This window comes from Hyaloscypha bicolor (genome assembly GCF_002865645.1).
Source record: "Hyaloscypha bicolor E unplaced genomic scaffold K444scaffold_141, whole genome shotgun sequence".
Lineage (NCBI taxonomy): Eukaryota > Fungi > Ascomycota > Leotiomycetes > Helotiales > Hyaloscyphaceae > Hyaloscypha > Hyaloscypha bicolor.
In genome coordinates, this window is record NW_020194643.1 from 7,375 (window position 1) to 32,824 (window position 25,450).

Consider the following 25,450-nt stretch of genomic DNA (forward strand, 5'->3'; position numbering starts at 1 on the left):
AGTCAGGTATCCGGTACGGAAAGCCGTAAGGATCAAGTGATCAAGCGATTTTCGAATCCGGTTTTCGACTTTCGATGTCCGATTTGTGGCACGTGCGCACCCCACCAAAAATCGCAAATACCATACACACATATCACGCCCACATACTATACCCTCTCCCTGTGCCTCTATTATTACTTCAAATATCTACTTTCTTTAAATTCTTCTCTCCCTCTCCCTATATATATGGATAAGAGAGGGGGCTTATAGGGGGAAAGGGAAGGGGGGGGAAGGGGGGGCAAAGCGAGGGAACTTAACCAAAAATTTATGTCGCTAAATTTTTAGTACCTATAGCCTGTAACTTAGTGACCGTAGCCCTATAATTTAGCGATAAGTAGCCTATAATTTAGCGATAAGTAGCCTATAATTATAGGGTTCCTTTTTCTAGCGAGTCGCGTACCTCGAACTTCGCTTTTCGCTTTCTACTTTTCACTTTTCACTTTTCACTTTTCATCACTCGCCCTCCATCCCCCTTTCCCCCCCTATCCCCCACCCACCTCTCACCCCTCTCCTATATATATATAAATAAGAATCAAAGAGAGAGTAATATTTTAAGCAGTAATAATAGGTAGAGGTACAGGGAGAGGGGGGTGTGGTATGTGGGCGATTTTTGGTGGGGTGAGCACGGGCCACAAATCTGACATCGAAAGTCGAAAACCGGATTCGAAAATCGCTTGATCACTTGATCCTTATCGCTTTCCGTAGCCCTCCCCAGCCCGCTCTATCCGCGTGCGGGAGGCGAGCGTCGCAGCGGCCTGGCTACAGCAGCTCTGCAGCCACCAAAACCCCGAGATCAGCTAATTAGTTGGAGAAGGCGCCTCAGCTGATGACTCGCCTAATGCCTTATTGTTCACTCTAACCTCAACGGAATTTTAGTCATGAATATCTATTTTCTAGCAGAAGAAGTTCATCCAGTGCCGACGCGCAGACATTGTTTAGTGGCACTAAATGTAGCCGCGAGCTCACTCGGGAGGAGCCAAGTGCCATGTCGGGAAAGTTCTCTTTTACGATTCCCAACTGCGGGTCGAAATTCCAAAACCCGAGATCACGAATTATACAGCTCCCTGAAAGCACTTGGTTGATCCGACAGAGCCTGCGGCGAATCAAATTCAACCAACGTTCCCTCACTCAGTACTGCAACCTTATCAAAGTCAAGAACCGTGTCCAGCCGATGTGCAATCGCAATGATAGTTGCTCCAGCAAATTCCTCTCGAACAACGCGTTGTATCAGCATGTCTGTGGTAATATCAACGCTGCTAGACACCTCATCCAAAACTACGATCCTATTCTTCCGCAAAATAGCTCGTGCAAGGCAAAAGAGCTGCCGCTGGCCATGTGAAAAGAACTCGGCATGAAGTTCGGCGTCTACTGTAGACCGTCTTTGGATTCGACGATGGCCCACAATTGTACTTTTTGCAGCGCTGTACTAATTTCCTCATCCCCGTGGAGGTTCTCTGAAGACGCGTTGAGTCTGATGCTGCCTTTCATGAAGAAGGAATCCTGTGGAATAGTGTTCAAGCAGGACCGAACAACTTGTCGTGGGATTTTAGTGATGTCAACACCGTCGACGAGAATGGAGCTTCAGGTGCAGTCTCGAGCATGCGGAAGAGCGTCATAATGAGAGAGCGCTTACCACTGCCGCTGCGACCGCACATTCCGATTTTCTCGCCGGGTTGGGTTGTGATATTGATGCCTCGAAGGATCGGCCTTCCAGAATGCGTGAAAGATGCTGAGAGATCCTTGAGTTCGACTTGTTCGGTTGCAGGCCAATCTTCAGTAACAGACCGGGTTTCACAAGAGAGATTCTCGTTGGGAGTGACGTCTGCAAAGGTCTTCAGCCGCCCGTATGAAGACAGCAAGCAGCCTAGAATGCTGTGAATATCGCGAGGAACACCTGAACGGATTAACGTCGGCACTGGATTTCGACATTGTTGCGTACCAATTTGTTGCTATGTAACAGGCTTTTAGACACTTTCCTGGATTGGTTTTGCAATGAGCGTAGTCGAAATGGCAGGACGAGCAACACAATTGTTGAAGGTACAGTACAATAGAAAGAAAGTAATTCTCAAAAAGAGACGTAATGTAAAATTGCTCTGTCATCACGGGACCAAAGAAATACTGACCATGTTCAAAATCGGTAGCATTGGAAAGCATCGCGGGGGATTTAAGTGACTCTGTTTACTAGTGAGAGGATTAAAAGGCTGTTGATCTGATCTCAATAAATAGATATGAATATCAACCAACCAACTAAGTTTGTGACTCGCAAAGAATGCCGCACAACCATGCATGGGTTTGAGCCCCTGAAAGCATGGCTGCTAGGCGCTAAAAATGCCCTGAATTCCACAGACTTACGCGATTAGCCTCAACTGATTTTGCGAATTCTTATTCCCCTTCTCTTCATCCTCAACTAAACTAGATACGGTTTAATTCCATGGTTGGACTTTCTATAACGTTCTTCGGCTTCTCGAATCTTTTAGCGTCGGAGATCTGAGTAAGATTGCTATATCGATCAACCTTGAAGTGTTTCTAACCGTTATCTAATACAAAACAACTAGTGCATCCTTTGCTCCTATAGTTAATGTTCTCTACCAAGCCAACCTATTACTCATGTTAGCCGTGATGTTTGGAAAGTTAATGCAAAGCTTCCTCTCAGGCCTCTAACCAGAAAGGGCATTCTTCAGCTGAGAAACTTACGAACAGAAGATGGCAAGCAAAAGATTAGCAGCGGCGCCTGTATGCCTGGAATGGACGGAAGATCTGAGGCTTCTGAGCAAGCCGACGTCTTCTTTGGAGACTAGTTAGGCGGTATATATCAGACGGACCGCAAGCTCAAAGGTTGCTTGATGACACATTGGAAGGTGGTCATGATGGAAACTGGTTCCATGTTATGTTATTATACAGTACGCCACACTAATAGGTTGGCAGGTGACTGTTTCTTTGCTATCTGTGCTCCGCTCCACACCTGCCAAAATATAGGAGAATCAAAAGTCACCAATCATCCCTTTCTTTTCGAGCGTTATTTCTGGATGCATGTTTTCCCCAGGCTCTGATCACGTCTGCGATCTCTTCGTTTGATGCGTCATTGAACTCTCTAGACCCCTGAGACAATCTTGCAAGTGATATGTGACCCTTGACAGACGATCCGAAACGCTTCTCCATCTCTTTATTGATCCCCTCATAGGTGTAGCCGCCAACGCCCTAAGCAGCTGTGTTTCGAGGTTAGGACATGAGGTGACCACTAAATGGGCAATGCCTACCAGCTATTGGTTTGAGAACGACCCCACCCAGTCCTATTGCAAGGCCCTTGCTGAAGCCAGCAAACCCTTCATGTCGGGCACCTTCAATCGGGTGCAGAAATAAGCCTGAGATGCCGTCATACAGACTGTATCCAATTTCCTGTTCCGGTCAGATATCAATTTGGACCAGAAGACTAACTGCCTTACAGTGTAGTCGATAGTTTACCAGTTCGCAGTTTGAACTGCAGTTCGAACGAACTAGTTGGCTTTTCTTAGAACTATAAACGGACTAGTAGGAATATATACTTCGCTAGTTTAAACTGTAGTTTAGTGGTTTAGTGGGTCTAAACTACAGTTTAAACTAATAGTTTCCTAACAGATTCCCAATAAACGGATTATTATATCGCTTATCCCGTTCCCTAGTAAATTAGCATAGAATTAGATAGCACTAGCAAAATAATATTAAAATTTTTCTTCTACTACCAAGCTAAATTACATACTTGAGGCTATTCGCACATTTCTTACTAGCTATAATTACCTACTATATCCTCTTAATTAAGGGGCCGTAGGGCTCTCAAGTGTCTAGCTAGCCAGTCAAGGCTCTCCTTTGGCCAAATGACCTCTAACCCTTTGATAAATAATAAATTAAGCCAAGAATTAGCTTCCTTTATACCGACCTCTCTAATAGTCTCTTTAGTACTTTATTTATTTAATAGTATCTAATTTTAAGATCTCCTAGACAAACCATTTCTTAAACTCTTCCGATTCTCTATACTAGTATCCGAACCTACGAAATTAAAAAGAAAGTATAAAGCTTGGGTTTTTAATTATATAGAAAGTATAAATAATATATAGAGGGTTTTCTATAATAGTAATAGAAAGGAGGTTTGGCTATATAAATATTATACTAAATCGGGTAAAAAGAAGAAGTATTTAATCTCTAGAAATATAAAGAATATTAGTAATTACTTGAAAAGCTCTTATTTAATATACGAAAATAACCTAATAGAAAAGTATATATAATAGTAATAGTAATTAATTCAAGATATTATAGACTTAGCCTAATTAAACCCGAATAAGAAGAGAAAGCTTATAAAAGAGATATCTATCAAAAAGCTATCTAATAGTATTACTTTAGAGTCTTTATTTATATATTGAGTTATATTAAATAATTAAGTACTTAGCCTAGTAAAATATTCGGAGTTTTATATCTTTCTTACTTATTTAAATAGTAATATTAATATTTACTTAGCTAATTCGTATATTACTACTAGATTATAGGTTCTAAATTAATATAAAATCGAAAAGAAATATATTTGGCTTTAATTTTATTTTTCTTATTTAAAGATCTATATTTTCTTAGATATCTAGATCTTACTAAATACTATATCTATTCTTGTAATTATAGCTTATTATATCTCTAAAAATAATAAACTAGAATTCTCTTTACTAGTACTAAAGGAAATTAAAGATTTATATAAAGAAAATAATATTATACTAATTATAGAAGCAGAACTTATTAAATAAAGTATTATTTTCAAGCTTGAATATTTTTAAATAGATAATATATCAAATAATAATACTATAATTAAAGCTCTAGGCTAAAGTAAGTATTTTTTCTCTTAGTCTAAAATTAACTAGTTTACTAATTATTTAGTAGTTTTATTTAAAAAGTATAAAATCAAATATAATATAAAGTATTACCAAGTCTAATACTAAGGCCATATATTTAATTTATTTATTAATTCCTTTTTATTTATTACTAATTCTAAGAATCTTAAAGATAATACCCTTAATATATAAGAAATAAGAGAGTAGCTAGACCTTATTAAGTAATAATATAAGAAAGAACCCCTTAAAATACTTTATAACTTTATAGTATATCTTTAAGTTAGCCTATAGAAAATATAAAAATTCTTAAAGTTATCTAGGAAAGCATACTTTATATATAATAATTTAACTAGATAGAATTCCTAAACTAAGGCTTTAAAGCTTATACTATTTTACTTCCTCTATTATATTATTAAAGCCTACTTTAAATAGTTTATTAATAATAATTATTATCTAGATAAGCTTTTAGAAAATAATTAGGCCTTACTTTATTATATTCAAGTATTTCTGGAATTTATTTCTTAAATAACTAAAGCCTTGAAATCGAATTCGGCTATACTAGATAATATTTTACCTATTATAGACTTTATCTTAGATAAATATAAGAAGGGCAAGAAGTAATTCAAGAATTATTCTATATTTAGTATACGAAAAAATTAATCTAATTAATTAATTAATTCATGAATATTTATAAATAGCGTGAATAGAATTTAATTAATATAATACTTATATAATTTAATTAGATTAGAATAATTAATTCTAATTATTCATGAATACCTTAATTAATATACACGTGACTATAGCACGTAATAGTCTAGCCTAATTAAGTAAGGTTCTTGCTCTAGTACTGCCTTAGTAAGCTTTTCTCTCTAGAAGCAAGGTAGTACTAGAGCTTGATTCTTACCTAATTAGGCTAGCCGGTCACGTGCTGCGGTCACGTGCTGCGGTCACGTGTACATTAATCAAGTTATTCATGAATATTCATGATTAGCTTAATTAATTCGTGAATAGAATATAATTAATGAGAAAATTTCATGAATAGATTAGATTAATAGCCATTAATCTAATCTAATCTATTTATTTCTCACACTGCCTATATTTAGTAAGATATTTAATTCCGGTTAGAGTAAGCTTAATAAATATTACTAAAAGATAGAGGAAACTATAGTTTATATAGCTACTTTAGTTCTTAATTCTTAATATAAATAGATATATATTAATAAGAATTAGGCGAAGAAGTAGTGGATTACTAGGGCTCAGAAGATAATATAAGAGCTTTAGGAAGCATATAAACCACGTAATATGGATATTATGTCTATTGTGGGAGGGAAACTGCGACAAGACAAAAACCCACATAAAGTACACCAGAGCGCAAAACGTGACTTGATAGCAAAACAACAAATCAAAAGCGTAAACAGTAAAGCATAAATAGTGTGCAGTATGCAAAAGCTCAATTGATTGAATACTCATGAAGGATTCTTCTCTAAGTCTACAGAAAAACCAGCTTTCTTATGTGATTTCCGCAAGTCACGTGCAAAAGGCCGCGGCCTTTGCCATGTGACCTAAACCTCAAAACCGCCAAAACAACATGATTTTCGACGAGTACGGCCTGCCGTACCACACTATTTAGCCTGAACTAAAGACTACTAATGAGTTCCTATTATTTCTAGATAAATAGAGTAGTAATATGGAAGGTTTAGAGAACGAATATACTTACTATTATACCTAGCTAGTTATTAAAATTAAGTACTTTAATATACGTAATTAGTAGCTTTAATTAACTCAATAGTAGTTATATTCTTACTTGAGTAAGCTAGCTCTTGATATTCTATTAATTCCTGTAATATTAGCTAAACCGGAGCAAATCTTCTCTGCTACTAAGCTTATTTTAATAGACCGTCGAAATAAGCTTAGTCTAAAGATAATTGAGGCTCTAGCTTGCTTGAAATCGTGGTATAAATTAAAGAAGTTTATACTAGATAATGATTTGTTTATTGGTCCTAAGATTAAAGATCAAGAATAGGGTAGTGGAAGCAGTAGAAGCAGTGGAAGTAGTAGAAGCAGTTTCTTGGTGTTTTATACTCATGTGATTTTTACGTACTCTAAACTATAGTTTAAACTGCAGTTTTCTAGTCTAAACGAACTAGTTCTAATATAGCTTCAAACGAACTAGTTCTCTTTTGATTAAACTGTGAACGGACTAGTAAAGCTTCAAAACTGCAGTTTTCCAACTAGTTGAAACTATCGACTACACTGCTGCCTTACCTTCCTCATGGCCCCAAATCCGCTGACGACCCCGGTTATTCTTTCCGGTGGCCGAACAGACTCATCACCGTATAATGCCGGCATATTGTGGAAGCCTCGCGCTGCCATCAGCATGACCTCGAACGGAGACCGGAAGCCGGCAAGGAGAATCCGACCAACTCCTTTTGAAGTACCCACGACGGTGCCTTGAGCCATATTCAATGACCCTCGGGTGATGCTTCCATCGACAGGACGTGCCTTGTTGGCTCGGCTGACTGCAATTGGAACGTTGCCTAAGCTTTTCGTCATATTGCCGACCATTCCTAGGCACGAAGAAACGACTCCTGTGATGGGGTCCCAAGGACCGCTTTCGAGATCGTACTCCATATGTCGAAGCCTGAGTCTTCATTAGAAAATGGCCTAGAATGAACAGCGGAGAGGAATACCCACAACTTCAGGTCTTGCAAGCGCAAAAGGCGGGCGTGAAGAAGAACCGTTGCTGCGAATGCGCTCAAGCATATTCCTTTCTTCCTGACCTTCCAAACCGCTACCAGATGTGGCGCCATCGAACATTTCAGGCACTGCGCCTCCGAATTCCGATGCAGGCTGGCACAACCAGCGTCCGTTCCCTTTTCGCTCACTATCAGCTCACATAATGCCTCCACTCGATCGAGGACAGCGGGTTGCAACACCTCGATGATAGCAGCAGCAAGGAGTTTCACAGTGAGCTGTTTTGCAAGAATGGGTTTTGCGCCTGCACCAGCTTTCTGAGCCATAGCTCCCCAGAAGAACTGATCACCAAAGAATGGCACGATGACACTCGGTTTCCCAGCCGCCATCGCTGCTGCTGTTGTTCTTGCTCCGCCGTGGTGGACGACGGCAGAGACGCGACGGAAGAGCCAGTCGTGTGGTACGTCTCCAACAAGGAAGACATTACTTGGAAGTTGTTGCGAGCCGAGACCGCCCCAGCCTTTGGATACCAATGCTCTCACGCCGATCAGTTCTATGGCGTCGAACATCGTCTTCGTCAAGGTTTCTGGATCGCCAATGACAATGGAGCAAAACCCTACATATATGGGCACTGACCCAGCTAGAAGGAACGCAGCGAGAGACGGGTCAGGGGCGTACTCTGTTGCTTGATTGAGGAAGTAGAACCCTGCTACAGAGATATGAGAACCCCAGTCTTGCGGCTTTGGGATCAAGGCTGGAGACCTTGTGACACGAATTTAGCTTAAGTTGACGGCAATTCCGGTCTTGGGCATTCTCACCAACAATATGTATGGGGAATTTTCAGTCGGCTCAACATCCTAGGCCCAAAAGACAACCTGATCGGTTCCAGGCCAAGAACCTTTTCTCGAAATCTGTTTTGAAGGAGCCAAGGCCTTGCCAGAGTAGTGTTTCAACCAGGGCGTAGGATACATAATTGACCACGCCAAGATCCCCATTCGAGGGCTTGATATTGGCGAGCGGGTGAGGGAAGTCTTGGGTTGCTGACCATGGCATCCTAGAGTTGAACTCCAATTAGACCGATTGAATCAATCACAGCAGCTTAAACAGAGAAAACCCGAGCAAAGCATAAGGGCAGGATATGCCCAACTAGGGAGGACACCCAGCACAACAATTCAAACTTACGTGAACATCAAATGCACGGGGACACCCAACTTTTGCCCGCCATGTACGTGCGCGAAGCTAGGCGGATTCGCAACAATCACATCCGCCACAAACGATGCCTCCTGAGCAGTCCCCCTCTTCCCCTTTCCCCCGTGCTCCAGTCACACATCCCATCACCCTCCTCAATACAAGCCCTCCAACAACCCTCCATTATACAGGCTACCATCTTCCGATGTTTAGCCACATCCCCTCCTCTTAGGATATCCAGACTCGGCAGTAGCCCGGAACTACGGACCATGAACGCCATGAGTTCCTGTGGGTCGCCGCCTATGCTGAAAAATTCTAGATTGTTTGTTTCGGCGAGTGATTTGAAAATGGGGTGGGTGGCGATACGCACGCGGTGTTTGTAGGTGGTTTTCAGAACTAGGCCGAGGGCTATGAAAGGTTGGACGTCGCCGCGAGAGCCAACGACGTGCATGACGATGTTGAGGCGAGAAGGCTGCAGATGCCGTGCTAGCGCTTGAGTTTTGAGCATGGAGTCATCGTCTGATCGTCTTACGTATGCTGGTGGTGCGGGTTTCGAGCTCTCAGTTCCGACGTCATTGATCTGCTCTTGGATCTGGGTTTTGAGGGAAGAGGAGAAAATACTGAATCGCCTCTCGAGATCGATGGCTATGCGTCCGTCCCCTAGAGAGGAAGAGGATGATTAGCCTTTAAAACTCGTTGAGACAATTAGTTCGGGGCAGAACAAAGTCCATACCAGTCACGCGTGCTTGAACTCCCACCTCAGGTCGCTCGATACTCACACCTGCAACATTCTCCGTATAGTCTGGCGGCGGAGCTTTGTGATTCCCCCTCATTGTAGATTCTCAGAGGCAAGTAAGTCTGTTCGTCAGTTGGAAAACGCGAACCGGCCGAGGAATCGTTTTGTACTCCTTCGAATGGTAAGTGATAAATCACCAAGATCCTAGGAATAGATAAAACGACGCCTGGAAGGGGGCCTGCCGATCTTAGCTGCTTCGAGGCGTTGATGTAAACGAACTCGCGTTGGACAAGAAATGCCCCATTTAAGTCAGACAAATCCCCTCCAAATGTCCTCGTATCCTTGTACATTCAGTGTCTAACCCCTTAGAAACCCGAAATTCTTGGATTTCAAAGTCCTGCGCCCTTCCAAGTTCAGATAATCGTCCAACCTTGACTGGGGGAATTGACAATTAGTCCCGCTGTTTTGTGTCCATCGCGAGACGAAAAAAAGGGGTTTGCAGGCGAGCTGAGAATCCTCGCCACTGATTGGCTGTGTCGTCAATTTCGGGTACTAGCACGGCCGGCAAAGTCAACATTGAAAGTTCTGATCGCGCGGCAGGTGGCACTGAAGTTTCCGAAAATTGATTCTCTTCCTGCAAGTGCTTGCGGGGACGCGCAATATTGTGGGAGCTGTGATGCTGTTAGAGTCTAGGCCGCGCTGTAATCTTTCCACGACCAAGCGATAGACGACAACCCCAATGAGAGGGCGTGACTCCTTGGGGGTTTGAACACCGTCTGGCCTAGGGATGAAACACAAAATCGACCGAGGGCCAAAGTTGTCACGAACATTGTAACACAAAAGAAGGCATGTCTTGTCTCAAGGCAAAACAACGCCTCAACTTGCAAATAATTCGGACGTCGCTGCTCGATTCGGATTTCAACCGCAATGCTTTGTCTCGTCCTGCTCCTGGCAACTCCATTCTTATCTTTTGCTCATCCAACTCAAGTCATCATGCATTCTACCGCCCGTGAAAAGCCGTCTTTCCCTGCCTCGTACGAGCTCTTTTCGCCAGCATTTAAACAGCCTGATCCGCCGCTTGTGAAAGCCGAATTCAAATGCAACTGGCAGCAGCATGCTTGGTAGGCTCTCCGACAATCACAGTCGCAATCAGTGACCTGATGCTTGCTGCTAATAACTGTTCATCCTAGGTCCTCCTCCTTCTCACACATCTCGTCGGGCTACCTCTACCACTCCACCACGCACTCCAAGGTCCGCGCCGACGCAACCTACGACTCGTTCATTGAATCTTCTTTGTTCGACTACACAAACACCAATGGTGGTAACCTCGTCTGGAATACCCTCTACACAATCGAGCCTTCCGTCTCTGCTGCACCGAAGATCTGGACTGGTTTCGTGAAGCCCGCTTGGGCCCTATTTGGGGAAGATACTCTGGCGAAGAGCAATGCTGTCTTTGCGGGTGTAGTGGAGGACAAATGGCTAGGTGAGGTCGCAAGTGTGAGTTCTGAGCGCTGAGAATTTCTCGTCTCTAGTGGCGGCAATACTAATTCCGTGGCAGTGGAAGATTGTGTATGAGAACTCCGGCTCGGTAACGCTGTATCTTGATTCGAGCTGCACGGTTGCGGGATATGATTTCTACGACGTGACAACGAGGGCGGGGATCGCGAATCGTTTCTTTAATATTGAGATTGGGCAGATCGATGCGAGAGTGTTCGACTTTCCCAAGAAAGAGTAGCGGAAGACAGCGAATCTTGTCCGGATTATTCAGGATCAACTATTTCCACACTCACTGCGGTGGAATCTTTCCATGCCAAGGTAGTACTGTTAATCCTCCATCTCTTGAGAGGGTCAGAACTGTCGGAAATTTCTCCTTGTGTTTCCATAGTCCTTCTGTTGTATCTGAGCCAGACAATTCCCCGGTCTTTATCGACGTTCAACGAGAGGCAATGGATTCTGTTTGTTTCTGGCACCCCAAAACTTGGAGAATCAGCTGATACATTGCGAGAATCTGGCTCGAGGTGCTCCTCGACATCGATGACAAATTCGGCGATTCTGGCCAACATATCCGCGTCCCAGATGCCTTCACTGTCAGCGTTTCGCAGCAATGCCAGAGCGGACTGGCGCAAAGGTTTGTAGCGGCATTCCAATGCCGTATAGTAGAGTGGATAACAGAGGGTTGAATGGACTTTGAAATGGTTCTTCCTGGGTTTGAGTCTCGGCATATTGTAAGGAAGATTGCCGTTGGGGTCTCTTGGCAGTTGCGACGGTGACGCATGAGTGGTGTATTTTAGGTGCACCTTAACTTGCTCCATAATTTTCTTGAACGATGAAAGTTGCTCATCGTAACAGCACTCATCGGTAGTATAGGAAACAGCTAAGTTAATCCGCGTTGTATAGTATGCCAGCAATAGCAATGCGCAACCGGCCAAAGCCTCTGGCGTTTTCACTGTCCCCTTCTGCAGGAAACCCTGAAATGCGCTCTTCCAGCGAGAAAGAATGTACATGAAATGCCGACGTTTTGTAGCGGCTTTCGGTAAATCATAATCCCGGTATGTACTGCCATGAAAGACGGTGTAAATGTCAAACCCTCGGTCTGGATGCGGACTCCATGCTGGAAAGCATTTTTCAGCACCTTCTAGAGGCGTGACGAAGTTCATGATGTTCGCGAGCTGCGCATACAGACTGTCGCGGGCACCCAATAATGTCTCGAACGTAGCAGGAATGTCCTCCCGTGTCTGAAACCAAAGTGAGGCTCGGTCTGGCTCCCATGGAGTTCGAGAGCCCATGTATTGGACAGATTGGATGTCGAGTCGTAAGAAGGCATTAGTGAGCTTTTCAAGTGTGGTGTCCATCTCAGATGTGACCTTGTTCTCCTTGAGGTGGAAGAGAGCTTGGCCGGGTGGCGGTCCACAGCTGTAAATTTTGAGAGCGCCGTCAAGATGGGTCACAGCGGCTATATCGTCTCCCCGGAGGATTTCCATGAAAATAAAGATTAGGCATGTGATCATGATCTCCTCAAGCTTTTCCGGAGCCTGGGACGATTCTGCGACGCAATGCCGCAGAATCCGAATTGCATTCGCGTAACACAGCGAAGAGAGGACCCCGAGTCTCTTGTCATTTGGACTTGATGCGAGCCTCCCATCATTTGCCACTCGCTGCTCATATACAGCGCCAAAGGCAATGGCTGCATGCTGTACGGCCGGAGAAGAGGAAGCTCTTAGGATGCCCCTTTGCCAAAACTCGGAGTCCATGGTTTCCGTAAGAACTGGTACGCAATCGTGGAGGAAGCTGTGGAAGAAGCGGTTGCTCTGTTCATTTGCAGAAAGCCCTAAGGTAGGAGCCAAGGCTACCTGAGAATCGCTCCATGGACTCATCATGCTGGTAATTAACCGGGCAAGTCCCGGGGACGACGTAGTCTGTTGATGGCTTAGAGCCTTGGCGCATTCATATCCATCGCATTTGCGTCCAGTTGATGTGCAATTCAAGCAGAAGGGCCTTCGCTCATCACACTTCACATGTCGAGCTCTATAGCACTTGTCAGCCCCCGAACATAGCTCCCCGCTCGTATAAAGGGTCAAATAGGTGACCTACCGACATGTTGGACACCCGGTTTTGCCTCGTTGGCTACCCTTTCGCGTCCGCTTCGTGGTTGGATTGTTTTTTGCCATACCTATTGCTACAGTGGGTCCGATCCAAAAGCGACAAAAAAAATAAAAACCACCATAATCGTAATTAATATAAATCGTATTAATTAAAACTATACTATATATCCTAGGGATTAATTCTATGTTCTCAAAATTATAATATCTTTATTATTAAGGAAGTTATAATGCACGTGATTAAGCGAGCAAATATATTCGCGTTTTGTATAGTCGTTTTTTTACTTTGGTTGTCACGTGACTGCCCCCCTAAGTTGACCGCTCTTCTATAATTATATTAATATCTCAATAACTACAAACCCAATCAAGTACACTTTTTAAATACTTCTAATAGCTACCTCTATGAGCCTTCAGAAGCGCAAGCGAGCTAATTTAACTCTTGATTTAATTACAGTTCTCACCCTAGCTAAAGAAGCTGTAATCCAAGCAACTATTAATAAACGGCATGGGAAACCCTCTAATATAGAGGATAATTCTAATAATTCAGATATTAAACCAAGTAATAAAGTAGAGCTTGAAGATTCGACGCTCTTTTGGGTTCAGCAGAAGCTTTTTATTAGTGGAAATAAGACGATTATTTTAGAGAAGCCTTTAGTTATATAGCAAGATCAGAGACTTATGGAATAAATTAGTAAGTTTCGTCTTATTTTCTGATTTTTATATTATAATATAAGTATACTAAGACTATTTCTAGCTTTTAGAGGCTCGTATAACTCCAAATTAATAAAGGAATTAGTAAAGCTATTAAGAACTCAATAAATATATATATATAACTAGAGGGCAAAAGATATTCAAGTTATAGAGTAATCTAGTAGGCTTAAAACCCCTATAATCGTATTATCTTTTAAATAAAAGAAGCTATAATTCGATATTATTAGGAGGCCAATTAATATCCCTAGAGATATATAATTAAAGGAAGAGCAAAGGCTTAAAGATAAAGATAATAGAACTAATGAGCTACTTTTGGATACCCTTATTAGAACCGCTTACAGAGATAATAAAGCTCTAGATATATAAATGACTTACTAAGAAGTTCTTAATAATATAGATATTAAGCTAGCTTAAACCAAAGAGCTATATACTCTATATATAATTACTAATTTATATTTATTCTGGCAATATACCTAATAGCTTATAAAGCTAGGGTAATATTGACTTGAAAGGGTTAATATATTACTTTTAGTAGCTTCTAGTAATTACTGTTTTAATAATAGAAAGATACTAGCTCGGCGAATTAGGGGGCTATTTAATTATTATTAATAGTAGTATGGTATTCTGCAGGAAACTAGAAATAGTAAAAGAGATAATGCTTCTTATCTAGATAATAAGGATATTTTTTTAGCCTATTATACTTGATTAATTAATTAAGAGCTTGGAATAATATTACTAAATAATTTCCTAAATACTATTAATTAGGAGATTTTACCTCAATTATTATTAATAATAGAAAAGCCTATTACTCGTAGTATAGCCTACTTATAGCTCTCTAGGCTCGGCTTTTATTACTATAAAACTAAGAAAGGGCTTTATATAAATAGATATAAATAACCTAATATAATTTAGTATTATTAAGAGATATTTTTACTATTAATAAAGAAGATTTTATTATATATAGTTTAATACGAGAAGAATAAAGCTAGTATATAGCATATAATTTAATCTTTATTTCTAATTAAAGTTTAGGTATATATAATATATTTCTATAATAAGAGCTATTTCTATAGATTTAATTATAAAAAGAGCCTCTGGCTAGCAAATAGTTAGTAAAAAATGCCCGGAAAGAGTAAAGGAAGGCTAATTTACGATTCTGAATTTATAGGCCCTGAGGGGTATATTAGGATACTAAATAATAAAGGCATTTTTATTCCGGACAACCCTGATTTAAATACCCGTTAAATTATATACTCAGGCTCAAATAGGGACTTCTGGTGAGATATAAAATAGCTACTAGTATAGATTACTAGGATACTCGATATATTTATATAGAAGTACCCAAACTATATAGCTATTCTAATATTTAATTAGTTCTCTATATATGCTTCATATAGCAAAGGTATACTAAATACCTTTAGTATAAATAAGGCACTAGATATTACGGTTATTACGATATACGGTACTAGTAGGGGTTAGACTAGAGCTAGAGAGGCATCTGGCATTTGAGAGAGGCATCTGGCATCTGAGCGAGGCATCTGTAGTCACCTGATCATTGCACGTGACCCCGAGCTTAAGCCAGCACGTGGGCCCGTGCGTAGCTCGCGATTATTTAGATCCGAGGCTCCTTCGAGATCCTCTTCTCTCTTTAGCTTTGAATCGTCGAAATAGAGACAGTCTAACCACGCCTTCCAGGCCCTAGATCTTGTGCTCGTGATACTAGAAGGGATTAAAAAGGGTAATATTAAGGCCTATAGAAGGGATATATACTTTCTACTAGAATATATAATTCCGGGGTTATAAGACACTATTTAAGTCCTTTAGCAACTTAATCCGAATAGAGAAAGAGAGCCTAAGGGCATGAAACAGATTCTTATTAAGTGAGGCTATAATATACCTGGCTTAAGATTTAAGTATCTAAAGGATACTAAGTATACTATATCCCTTGAATACCCTCCCGCTATTAAACAAACGTACTATTTAGCTCGTATACTATCAAATTACCAAGACTTCTTTAAAGAGAAGTCCCAAGTTAAAGAGCTTATTATAGATCGGGGATATAAGGCTATATTTTTACCGAAGTTCTACTGCAAAATCAACCTAATTAAGATATACTGGGGGTATAGCAAAACTCGATATCGTTAAGTAAAGAAGGCTAGCTTCCTAGATACTAAGATTAAGGTAGTAGAGGCACTTGAAGCTTGTTTGATTGAGACTATATAGAGATTTTATAATTATATATTCTACTAGATAAATGTATATCGGAAGGGATTAAGTATTAAACAAGCTATTTGGTATATACAGAAGCAAAAACGCTATAGAACGATATCTAAAAAGGTAATAGATAAATGGGATAATATGTAAAAGTAAGGGAAAGAAGATAGCTAAATAATAGATAAGGTTTATGGATTTAGCTCGGTTAAAAGTTAGCTTGAAACCTATGTAATTAGGGCCCTATTATGTATATAATATATATAGTACCAGAAAAAGCCATATTTAGTATTTAGGAAGGTTTACTTAAGCTTATAGGGCTTAATTATTATTATTATATTAATAATAAGGCTGGTGAGATGCCGCGATTTCCCCCTGAAGTATGGGCTCACGTGACCTTAGCGAGCAAATATATTCGCGTTTTGTATGGGAAAAATAAAAAAAGTAAAAAGGGTCCGTGTACTTTAAGCCTCAATTATTAATGAACCACAAATCGTATTAAAAATCTGATTAATAGGTATTTTTCGCCTGGTTCTATTCTATAATCGCATTACTTAGTATAAATTAATTGGGGTTGTGGTTAAAAAGTTATTATGGGCGTAAAAGAGCGACCGTTTTGTCGCTTTTGGATCGGACCGACTGTAGTGAAGGGGCCGAGTCTCTAGATCATGTCCAAGGGGTTCGCAATCTTAAGGAGTCAGACGACAGAGTCAGTAATCACTCTCTATATCCGGGGACTTTTCGAGCACCATGGTCGGCTTTGGGTGCTCGTGTTGAGTCTGAAGAAGGATTCGATGGCGCAGTGTTATGGCTTTTCGGATGGTAGCTTCTTTGGGCTTAGTGGATTCGAATTGACGACGCAGCTAATCATCGGGTGCAATCTACTTCCTTTCTGCAAAATACCAACGAGGCTCACAAGGCTGAGGTCTCCTCCACGTAACACCACAAGGTCTGCCGCCATCAAAGGAAAGTTGCTTTGGTCGACGCAGTAGATCTATGCCAGCCATGGCCGCGCCAGCACTGTACCTTCTCACCAATTCGGCCTTTGCTAGATCGTCCATGGCAGGCAGCCCTGCTGTTGAAATTTGAGCACGATATCGCTGGAATCATGAGCATATATAGAGGTATTGGCTAGCCATCTGACTCTGTCTTTCATTGCTTGAATGCTTCCCATTCAGCACCGTTTTTTAATGCCTTCATATTGTCCAGATCCCCCACCGCCATCAACTTGGATTCTATAACCCTGTCTCCTCCCACCACTTTTAACGGCACCTACATCATTTGCACACTAGACACTTGCCCCATTAGGTGGGAAAATGTTCAATACGTCCCCTCATTTGCTGGCAATGGAACATATCTTTCTCTCTTTGCAATCCTCTTGGTCGCTCAGCTGTATCTGGGCATTCGCCATCGTACCTGAGGTTTTCTGACCAGCATGGTAGTTCAACTCTAATCCTTCAATCCTCGTTCCATATTCGGTTAGTAAGCATGGCCGCTTCTACTCAGGCGCTAATCACCCTCGGCTCACCCTCGGCTCAGCCAGCTCACCTGAGCTGTCTGCGCAACATGAGCAGCCTGGGCTGTGCAGTTCGTGCTCCCCTAAATGGCGCAACTACGGGTTGATTTAAGGACGCTACGGCAACTATTATTTTTTTTCGCAAAATCAGAAAACCATGAATCGCGATTTTTTTAATGGCCACATTTTATATGGAAAACGCACCTAATTATGGCCAAATACGCAATTCCCATGCATTACAGTCCACTGCACCCAGTAATATTACTCTGTTCTTGCTTTTTTGAACTTCCCCCGATTATCCCTCTGCCTATTCCCCGGCCTATAATCACCATCCCCTGGTAATTGCTTCCCTCCATCGTCAAGATCTGATCTATTATCGTCGTCATCGTCGTCATCGTCGTCACTTGATATAACCACTTCTCGCTTCCTCTTTAATATAGACTTCAGAGGAGGTTGAGGGGATTTAGTGGGTAGAGCGGGAGCGAAGGCTAGTAAAAACGTCAGATCTACTAGTATATCTAAATCTATTAAAACTTACTAGCTATAGGAGCAGGAGCAGGAGAAACCGTAATTCTAGCTTCTAGTATAGGCATATCGTCCGAATTAAAATCGTCAGAATTCAGGTCGTCACCTGACTCATTCTTTGAAGGAGTAACCTTCTCCCATATAGCTTTAATCTGTTAATTGGGAGTCGAAGAAGGTAAAGAAGGTGCCGTAGATATAACTATAGATATAGATATTATATTGGGGGTGGTATTAGGAGAGTCTCCTAATAGGGGGCTAAAATCTAGGAAAGGCATCTCCCTATTTTTTCTTTTATACTTATCCTGAATCTTGTTATCTCTTGCCTGAATTTTATTAATATCTTGATTAAATATAAGATAAATATGCTTTGGCGTACTCTTATTTAATTAGCTAAAGTGGAATAATAAGCCGTTAATATTATTTTCAGCTTCATATATTAGATTAGTTATATGATTGATTCTCTTGTTTTTGTCCTTTGGCTATACCTAATTATATTAGTACTAATTCTATTAGGATACTAATAAATAATAGCTTACTTTAGTAGTAAAAGATACCCTATTTGCGTATTCCAAGATTGTGATCCATTAATTAAGCTCCCAGTCTTCAAGTAACGGAATTAATAATAAAAAAGCCTTGGCTAAATATATAGCGAACTCCTTATATGCCAGTTTTTGACTATAATAAAAAACCATATTAGTAAAGAGGTGTGGGTATAAGTAAGCTTTATATACGTATTTAACTATTTTACTATAAATAGCTTAATTTGAATAATTTGAGCCTCCCGATACTCTTCCAAGCTAAGGAACTTCTTTATAGTTAAAGCAGGTATACTTCTTCCAGAGAAGCTACTCTTTATCTCTTCTATTTCACATATATATAGTATAATAGAAATAAGGACCTTATATCGTTTTTCGATAATAGGAGCAGGAGGAATCGTCGATTTACCCTTACTAAAGGCCTTTATATGTGTACCCTGGCCGAGAGTAAAGGCTTTACTCCTTTTCTGGGCCGAACCTAATAAAATTAGTATTAATATAGAAGTTAAATAGATAGATATATACCTTTGCCCTGAGTTTCCTAATGGAAATTACTATGTAATTGCTCTAAACGCTCGAGCTTAGCCTGCTGGTGCCTCTTATATGCTTCTGATTCCAGGATCTCTTCTGAAAGATCTATACCTGGAGGGTAGTAAAAAGGATAGGAATTAGCTGAGATATTAATCCCTTAATCTCGTAATAGGTGGGTAGTAGTATTCTGAAGTTGTATTTGACTAGAAAATAGTGTACCGTCTAATATAATAGTTGGTATAGTAGGAGTAGTAGTAATAGCCGGTATAGCAGGGTTAATTATACTATATAATGGGTACTTAACTATAGAAGGGGGGTATAGTGCCTCCCGTATAAAACAAGAGTTCTATAGACTGATATTATTTATTAGAAACGTATAGGGATAAAATAATAAGGATCTAATTTATAATTAAATATTAGAAGGAGGGTATAGCTAATAAATCTAGTAGTTTAGTAAATGGTAATATAAAGTTAACTAGTAGGATAGAACTATAATATATTAATAATATTTTAACTCCTTAGCCTATATCCCTATAACTTTTTCCCTAAGGAATTTATATATTAGAGACTCGTTTTGGAGGTTATTAATAGTAGTATATTACTAATATATAAAAAGGGATAAATAGAAGAACTATAAGGGATATCCTTTAATACAAGTTAAATTCGGATATATTTTATTTATTCCTAGTATTATTTCTATATAAACTACGGTTTCCTATACTAGGGGCTATAGATAATTAAGTAAGGGACTATAGAAATTAAGGAAGGGAAACTAAATTCCATATAAAAAGAGATATTTTTACTAAATATATCTTGTAATTACTTTAAAAATTCTCAAGAACTATTAATTTAATAGAGCTAGTAGTAAGGAAGAACTTGATCCATACTATAAAGTCCTTATTACTAAAATAATAAGTTAATAGAATAATTATAGGGGGTATGGAAATTAAAGGGGCAAGGACCGATTTTCTGACGAGGTAAATTATATAATCTTTTAATATTAATTACCTATAGCCATATGAATTTGACTTATTAAATAGACTACTATTAACTTCTGTAATTAATTACTTTAGTAAATATTAATGTTTTTAGCTAGTTCTTTCTTCGGGATATATATTAATATGTCCTTATTTAGTCTCTCTGAAGCCGGGTAAACCGACTAATATTTACAGGAGGAATTTCTAGATTATTATCCTCTTCTGCTTTAGCCTCAGATATGTATCTATTATCTATAAACTATTTATACTCTTGACTATTTATAACCCAATTGCCATTTGCCCTATTAAAAGTAATATTATCTATAGTAAATCTAGTATCTTCCGTATTATTTTCAACCTCTATTTCGTTATTAGAGCTAATATAAATAAGATCTTTATCTCTATAGCTAGTATCTCTCCCTTTATTAACGAACTAAATACTATCTTGATTATTATAATTCTTTAGCCTTACCTTTTCTAGTCCTATAGCTACCTCTGGTAATAGATTCCAATTATATATACCCTTGGGTATTAATAAAAGCCCTAGCTTTGAATGAGTATTCTTTGTATTAATTAGGTAATTATTAATTGATTCCCTTAGATATATATATATATTCGGATAGTTCAGATCCCTATTCACATTATATATATACTCCGTAATTAGGAGTATAAAGCCGGTATTCTTGAGCTCTTGCTTATATTACTCTAGTATAATCTCCGGTAAATATATGTCTTTATTATAGCTAGTATATTCTTTATATAGCTTGTTTAGTTTATTAATATTAATAGAAATACCGTAGTCCCTGACCCCTATCTGCTCTGAAAATATATAGTTCTGGAAGAGTTGTCCAGGAACTATATATAGATAATTAGGCTATTTCCTAATTAAATATATATTCTATATCCTTATGAACTCCTTAGTTTACTCTTATATAATAGGCAAATAGACGAAAAGCATAATAATATAGTCGGGTAGAAGCTTGCGAGAGTAAAGCCTTTGAGAGTATAGATACTTGAAAAATATCTTTTATTTATTTAGTATACCCTATATAATATTAGCTAATTAAATAAGTCTATATGGGATTAGTATAGATAAATTACCTTTATAATTTGTCCCTACTATATCTTAATATATTAATTAGCCGTACTAGTCCCGAACTAATAGAGATCTGAGAACTAATATGAATTAATATCTCTTGTCTAGTACGTTACTTTATAGAGGATATAATAGGTATCTGTAACTATAGGTATTTTATACCCTCTATCTAATTAAATATAGAGTGGAATAACCTCCATTTTGTTTACTAAATCAAGGTATTAAACTAGGATAGTAACCTAGAAAGTGGTATAAGTAAGTATATATTAGTATAATATTAATTAGGCCAAAGGAGAATATAGTATAGAGATTTAGGGGTTTTATTACCTAAATTAAGTGTAATTCAAATAACTAGTTCTCTGTAATACTATAGAATTATATAGCCGGAATTACGACTAAGTGAATATATTAGTATAATATTAATTAGGCCAAAGGAGAATATGATATGGAGATTCAGGGGTTTTATTGCCTAAATTAAGTATAATTCAAATAACTAGTTCTCTGTAATACTATAGAATTATATAGCCGGGATTATAACTAAGTAAATATTGGTATTTTCGAGGGGATATATCCATACCAAATTAGGAAATACTACTACTTATAGTATAGCTATTTGAGATTCTAATATAAATCCAAGGTATAAACCGTAAGTAGGTATTAATACCGGTATATATCTTAATCCCATAAAATCGTAGCTAAGTAAACGGATTAGTAGTTATTAAGATAATAATTTTTAAAGTTAAATATATACTGTATTTACCTTGTAATAGCCATTAATTGACCAAACAAAGTTCGGCCCATAAATATTATATTCCTCTCTAGCTGCCTTTATCTCTTCCGAGTAATGTTATATACTTTCTAGATTAATTTCTTATATTATAGAAGCTATTCTATTCCTAGAAAACTTCTGTCTATTCCCTAGGGAGTTGAGATAAGTATATAGAAGCCGGTAGCCATAACTTCTGGTATTACCTTATAGGCCTTTATTTACTATATATTACTTGAGGATATGGCGAAGTTACTCCTTTTCTAGCTTAACTTGCGAATTAAGTATTCGGTATCGAAGGCCCATAGCCCGGCGAGCTTATTATAATAGTTGTAGATTAGGAATATTATATCCTAAGCTCCGGAGGTTGGCAAGTATATTAGTATTAGTTATATGGATATTATAGAATAACCAGGCTATAAGACCCTTTACCTGCGGAGAAGGGCTAAATATTGAATGCTGGGAAGGGGCTTTCCATTCAGAAAGCCTACTATATAGTATTCTAGCTAAAATATCGACGTCAAAATCAAGCTTTAACCTTCTCGCAATCTTATTATATAATAGTTTCTGTCTAATTAAATAAAGAATATAGGCTTAATAGCAGATAATATTAATCTTTGAACGACCTATTATTACGAGATTAATGGTAATAGATTAATAGTATTAGAAATAATAACGTAGGAACAAAAGTATGAATGAAGTATGCCAGATAGCCAGCAGGTGAGGGGGCATATCACGTGCATTTTATTAATTTTCCTACCCTATTGCATTCCTACCACGGAATGCGATAAAACACCATACAGATCGACTATTTTAATTATATTCTACCATATGTATTAGCTAAATTATTGATAATCTCACATTTTTTGTAATATCGTAATTTTGATTTTGCGATTTTCCAAAAAAAATTATAGTTGCCGTAGCGTCCTTAAAGGAGCCCGTAGCAACTCGCATACACTCTTGCTCTCGCTAGGCAGATTCGAAGGCAGACGTTGAGGCAGAGTTCAGCTGCATGAAACGAATTATAGACAGAAGGGCGTGTTCTTTCTCCAAATTCTAGGAACTTTATCGCCGAAACACTCACTCAACTTACACATAGGAATTAAGGTTACGTTATACTTCAGCTTGCTAAGCAGCAAACTTGGGCCTCACCTTCTCTAGAATTTACACCGTAACACCGCGCAACATCGACTCGGACCAGTCACCAAAAAGGTTTTAGCCTGAAATTGCTCTCAGGTCATGATCATCGAGACAGGAGCTCTCTAAAGCGAGTTATCGATGCTTGCCAAGCTATGATTCATGGATCCTGTCTCCGTGGTTGGTGTTGTGGCTGCTGCTGCCCAGTTCGCAACCCTGTGCGTGTCAATTTGCTAGGGCCTTAACGGACTTAAGGATAAGTTTCAGGAGGCGCGCAGCACAGTAACAGGAATCAGGCGGTATTGCAAGACCCTTGAGATTGCCATCGCCAAGATCGTATCGTGGATCCAAATCACGCTAGCTCATGACCCTGAAGCCCAAATCCACATCACGGCTCTGCAATCTGCAATCGAAGATTACAACGAACTGTTGAGAAACATTCAAGATGATGTGGATAAAATTGTAGGCAAGGGAGAAAATGGTGCGAAAATTAGGGTCTGGAGAAAGGCCAAGTTTATTTGGGATGAGGGTTCTATGCACCGACACTTGGAACAGCTTCATTATCTGCAAGGTGCTATTCATTTATTTCTTGGCACAACGCAACTGTCAGTTACCTGCCCAAATGTGTTCCCGTAAGGGAGTGAGCTTATCTGTGTCTAGACCACTTCATCAAACACGTCAAGCCATCAAAAATCTAGCCAATGATGCTGCTTCTATACGTTCAGATTCCAGCTCACGGGCCATCTACAACTATCCTGTTGGCAAACTACCCAGCTCGAGTACGGCAGAGTTTACCTTCAATGAGATTACATCTTCATCGAGGGCTTATCAGAGAGCGGAAGCATTTGCCGCGGCTGGTGGTGACCTTTCCGAAACCAAGACAGTGGAAGATCTCGAAACCGAGACTGCGTGGTTTACCACATGTGAACAGCCGAATGAGGGAAGTGACCGGAACTCAGCTGATGAAGAATCTATCAGGCCACGGAAGATGGAGACCAGTAACGGCATTGACTCGTTACTTCCGGCGATCCAAGGTGGCCTTGAAGATATTGCATTATCACCAAATCAGGAAAGCCGTCCTCCAATTACGACAGTAGCATTTCCGCGCAATGAACGTTTTTGCGGGCGAGAGAAAGAGCTAGCATTAGTACATGGGAATCTGCGACGACCAGCACTCAACGCCCGCAGATGCTGCGTCTTGCATGGTATTGGAGGCGTCGGAAAAACTCAAATCGGTCTGGAGTATACTTACCGATATCGCGAATACTACGAATATATATTTTGGATCCGTGCAGAAGATCCAACGACTCTGTCGATGTCTTATGCGATCATCGCCGAGCAGTTGAAGCTAACTACCTCAACGGCTCCGGAAATCCAAATAGAGCGGGTGAAAGAATGGCTCGAACATCATGGTGAGTAGAAGTTTTTGATTTAGCGGTGGAAGAACTAAGGGGAAACAGGATCTCACTGCCTTCTGGTGTTTGATAATGTCGAAGGTCTCGACTCGCTTCGAAACTTTTTGCCGAAATCGATTGCCTACGAAGGATCAACAATCATAACAACACAAATGAAGAGAGTAGCTAGTGTTTTCCGAGAAGCTGCTCTGCTAGTTGAGGGGTGGAGTCAGACGGAAGGACTGGGCTTTCTCCTTCGATCGGTGGTGACACAGCAGACTACAACAGATGCGGAAAGCAAAGAGTTGATGGAATTGTCAAGGCAACTGGGTGGTTTGCCGTTGGCGATTGCAGATTTAGCTGGTTACGCGGCGATGCAAATGATGAGTTTTCGAGATATTCTAGATTTATGGGCTCAGGCTCCACCATCGCCATGGATAAATTCATCAGATCCAACGTCAATAGCTTTGACTTTCCAGTACGACAAAACCTTAAATATAGGTTTTATGATGGCCTGGGAAGAGCTGCCTGAACAAGCACTTCTTGCCTTACGTGTCATGGCCTTCTTGGACCCAGACGAAATTGCGGAGGAAATGCTGTTTAAGCTGGGAAGTTCAGGGACCTCACCACTTTGGACTGACCTACACAGGTAAGCCTTCTCTCAAAAAATCCCACATGGCCACTAACTAAATGCCTCAAGTTTTCACTATATTCTACAAAAGTTAGGTGAGAGACACTTGATTAAGAGAAACGGAACACCGCATCGCACGATCAGTATACACAGGGTACTATCGAGATCAATCTTGGATCAACTCGACACAGAAAGCAAATCTGCCCAAGCTATTTTCGACAAGGTAATCGAAATGCTCCGTAGCCAGATCCCCACCCACTTCCAGATACGCAGCTCCAGCATCGCGACACTGAGCGAGCTCGACAAGTATTCGCGC

At 39.8% G+C, this 25,450-nt stretch overlaps 5 protein-coding genes across 5 annotated transcripts; 2 read left to right on the top strand and 3 right to left on the bottom strand.

Moving 5' to 3' along the window:
• Nucleotides 1–1,019: 1,019 nt before the first annotated feature.
• Nucleotides 1,020–2,905, bottom strand: K444DRAFT_655836 (P-loop containing nucleoside triphosphate hydrolase protein; the record flags this gene model as incomplete). Its single annotated transcript, XM_024886037.1, has 4 exons — nt 1,020–1,384; nt 1,432–1,618; nt 1,693–1,903; nt 2,890–2,905. The coding sequence occupies 4 exons, from the start codon at nt 2,903–2,905 to the stop codon at nt 1,085–1,087; spliced, it is 714 nt and encodes a 237-aa protein (XP_024730507.1). The 3' UTR covers nt 1,020–1,084.
• Nucleotides 2,906–3,027: 122 nt separating this feature from the next.
• Nucleotides 3,028–9,601, bottom strand: K444DRAFT_655837 (glycosyltransferase family 1 protein; the record flags this gene model as incomplete). The annotated part of the gene is made up of 10 exons (XM_024886038.1): nt 3,028–3,237; nt 3,319–3,435; nt 7,152–7,527; nt 7,581–8,342; nt 8,399–8,478; nt 8,535–8,634; nt 8,763–8,876; nt 8,909–9,240; nt 9,301–9,428; nt 9,502–9,601. 10 exons carry the CDS (start codon nt 9,599–9,601, stop codon nt 3,028–3,030), a joined length of 2,319 nt encoding a protein of 772 aa, XP_024730508.1.
• A 793-nt stretch (nt 9,602–10,394) lies between these two features.
• K444DRAFT_598921 (uncharacterized protein) lies at nt 10,395–11,591 on the top strand. Its single transcript, XM_024878551.1, has 3 exons — nt 10,395–10,625; nt 10,695–11,001; nt 11,063–11,591. Exons 1-3 carry the CDS (start codon nt 10,432–10,434, stop codon nt 11,237–11,239), a joined length of 678 nt encoding a protein of 225 aa, XP_024730509.1. The 5' UTR covers nt 10,395–10,431; the 3' UTR covers nt 11,240–11,591.
• K444DRAFT_141877 (uncharacterized protein) lies at nt 10,947–13,163 on the bottom strand. Its single transcript, XM_024870539.1, has 2 exons — nt 13,096–13,163; nt 10,947–13,029 (listed from the first exon to the last, which is right to left on the bottom strand). The coding sequence occupies exon 2, from the start codon at nt 12,879–12,881 to the stop codon at nt 11,265–11,267; it is 1,617 nt and encodes a 538-aa protein (XP_024730510.1). The 5' UTR covers nt 12,882–13,029; nt 13,096–13,163; the 3' UTR covers nt 10,947–11,264.
• Nucleotides 13,164–23,388: 10,225 nt separating this feature from the next.
• K444DRAFT_141890 (uncharacterized protein) lies at nt 23,389–25,234 on the top strand. Its single transcript, XM_024870540.1, has 3 exons — nt 23,389–23,714; nt 23,770–24,521; nt 24,570–25,234. Exons 1-3 carry the CDS (start codon nt 23,644–23,646, stop codon nt 25,154–25,156), a joined length of 1,410 nt encoding a protein of 469 aa, XP_024730511.1. The 5' UTR covers nt 23,389–23,643; the 3' UTR covers nt 25,157–25,234.
• Nucleotides 25,235–25,450: the final 216 nt, after the last annotated feature.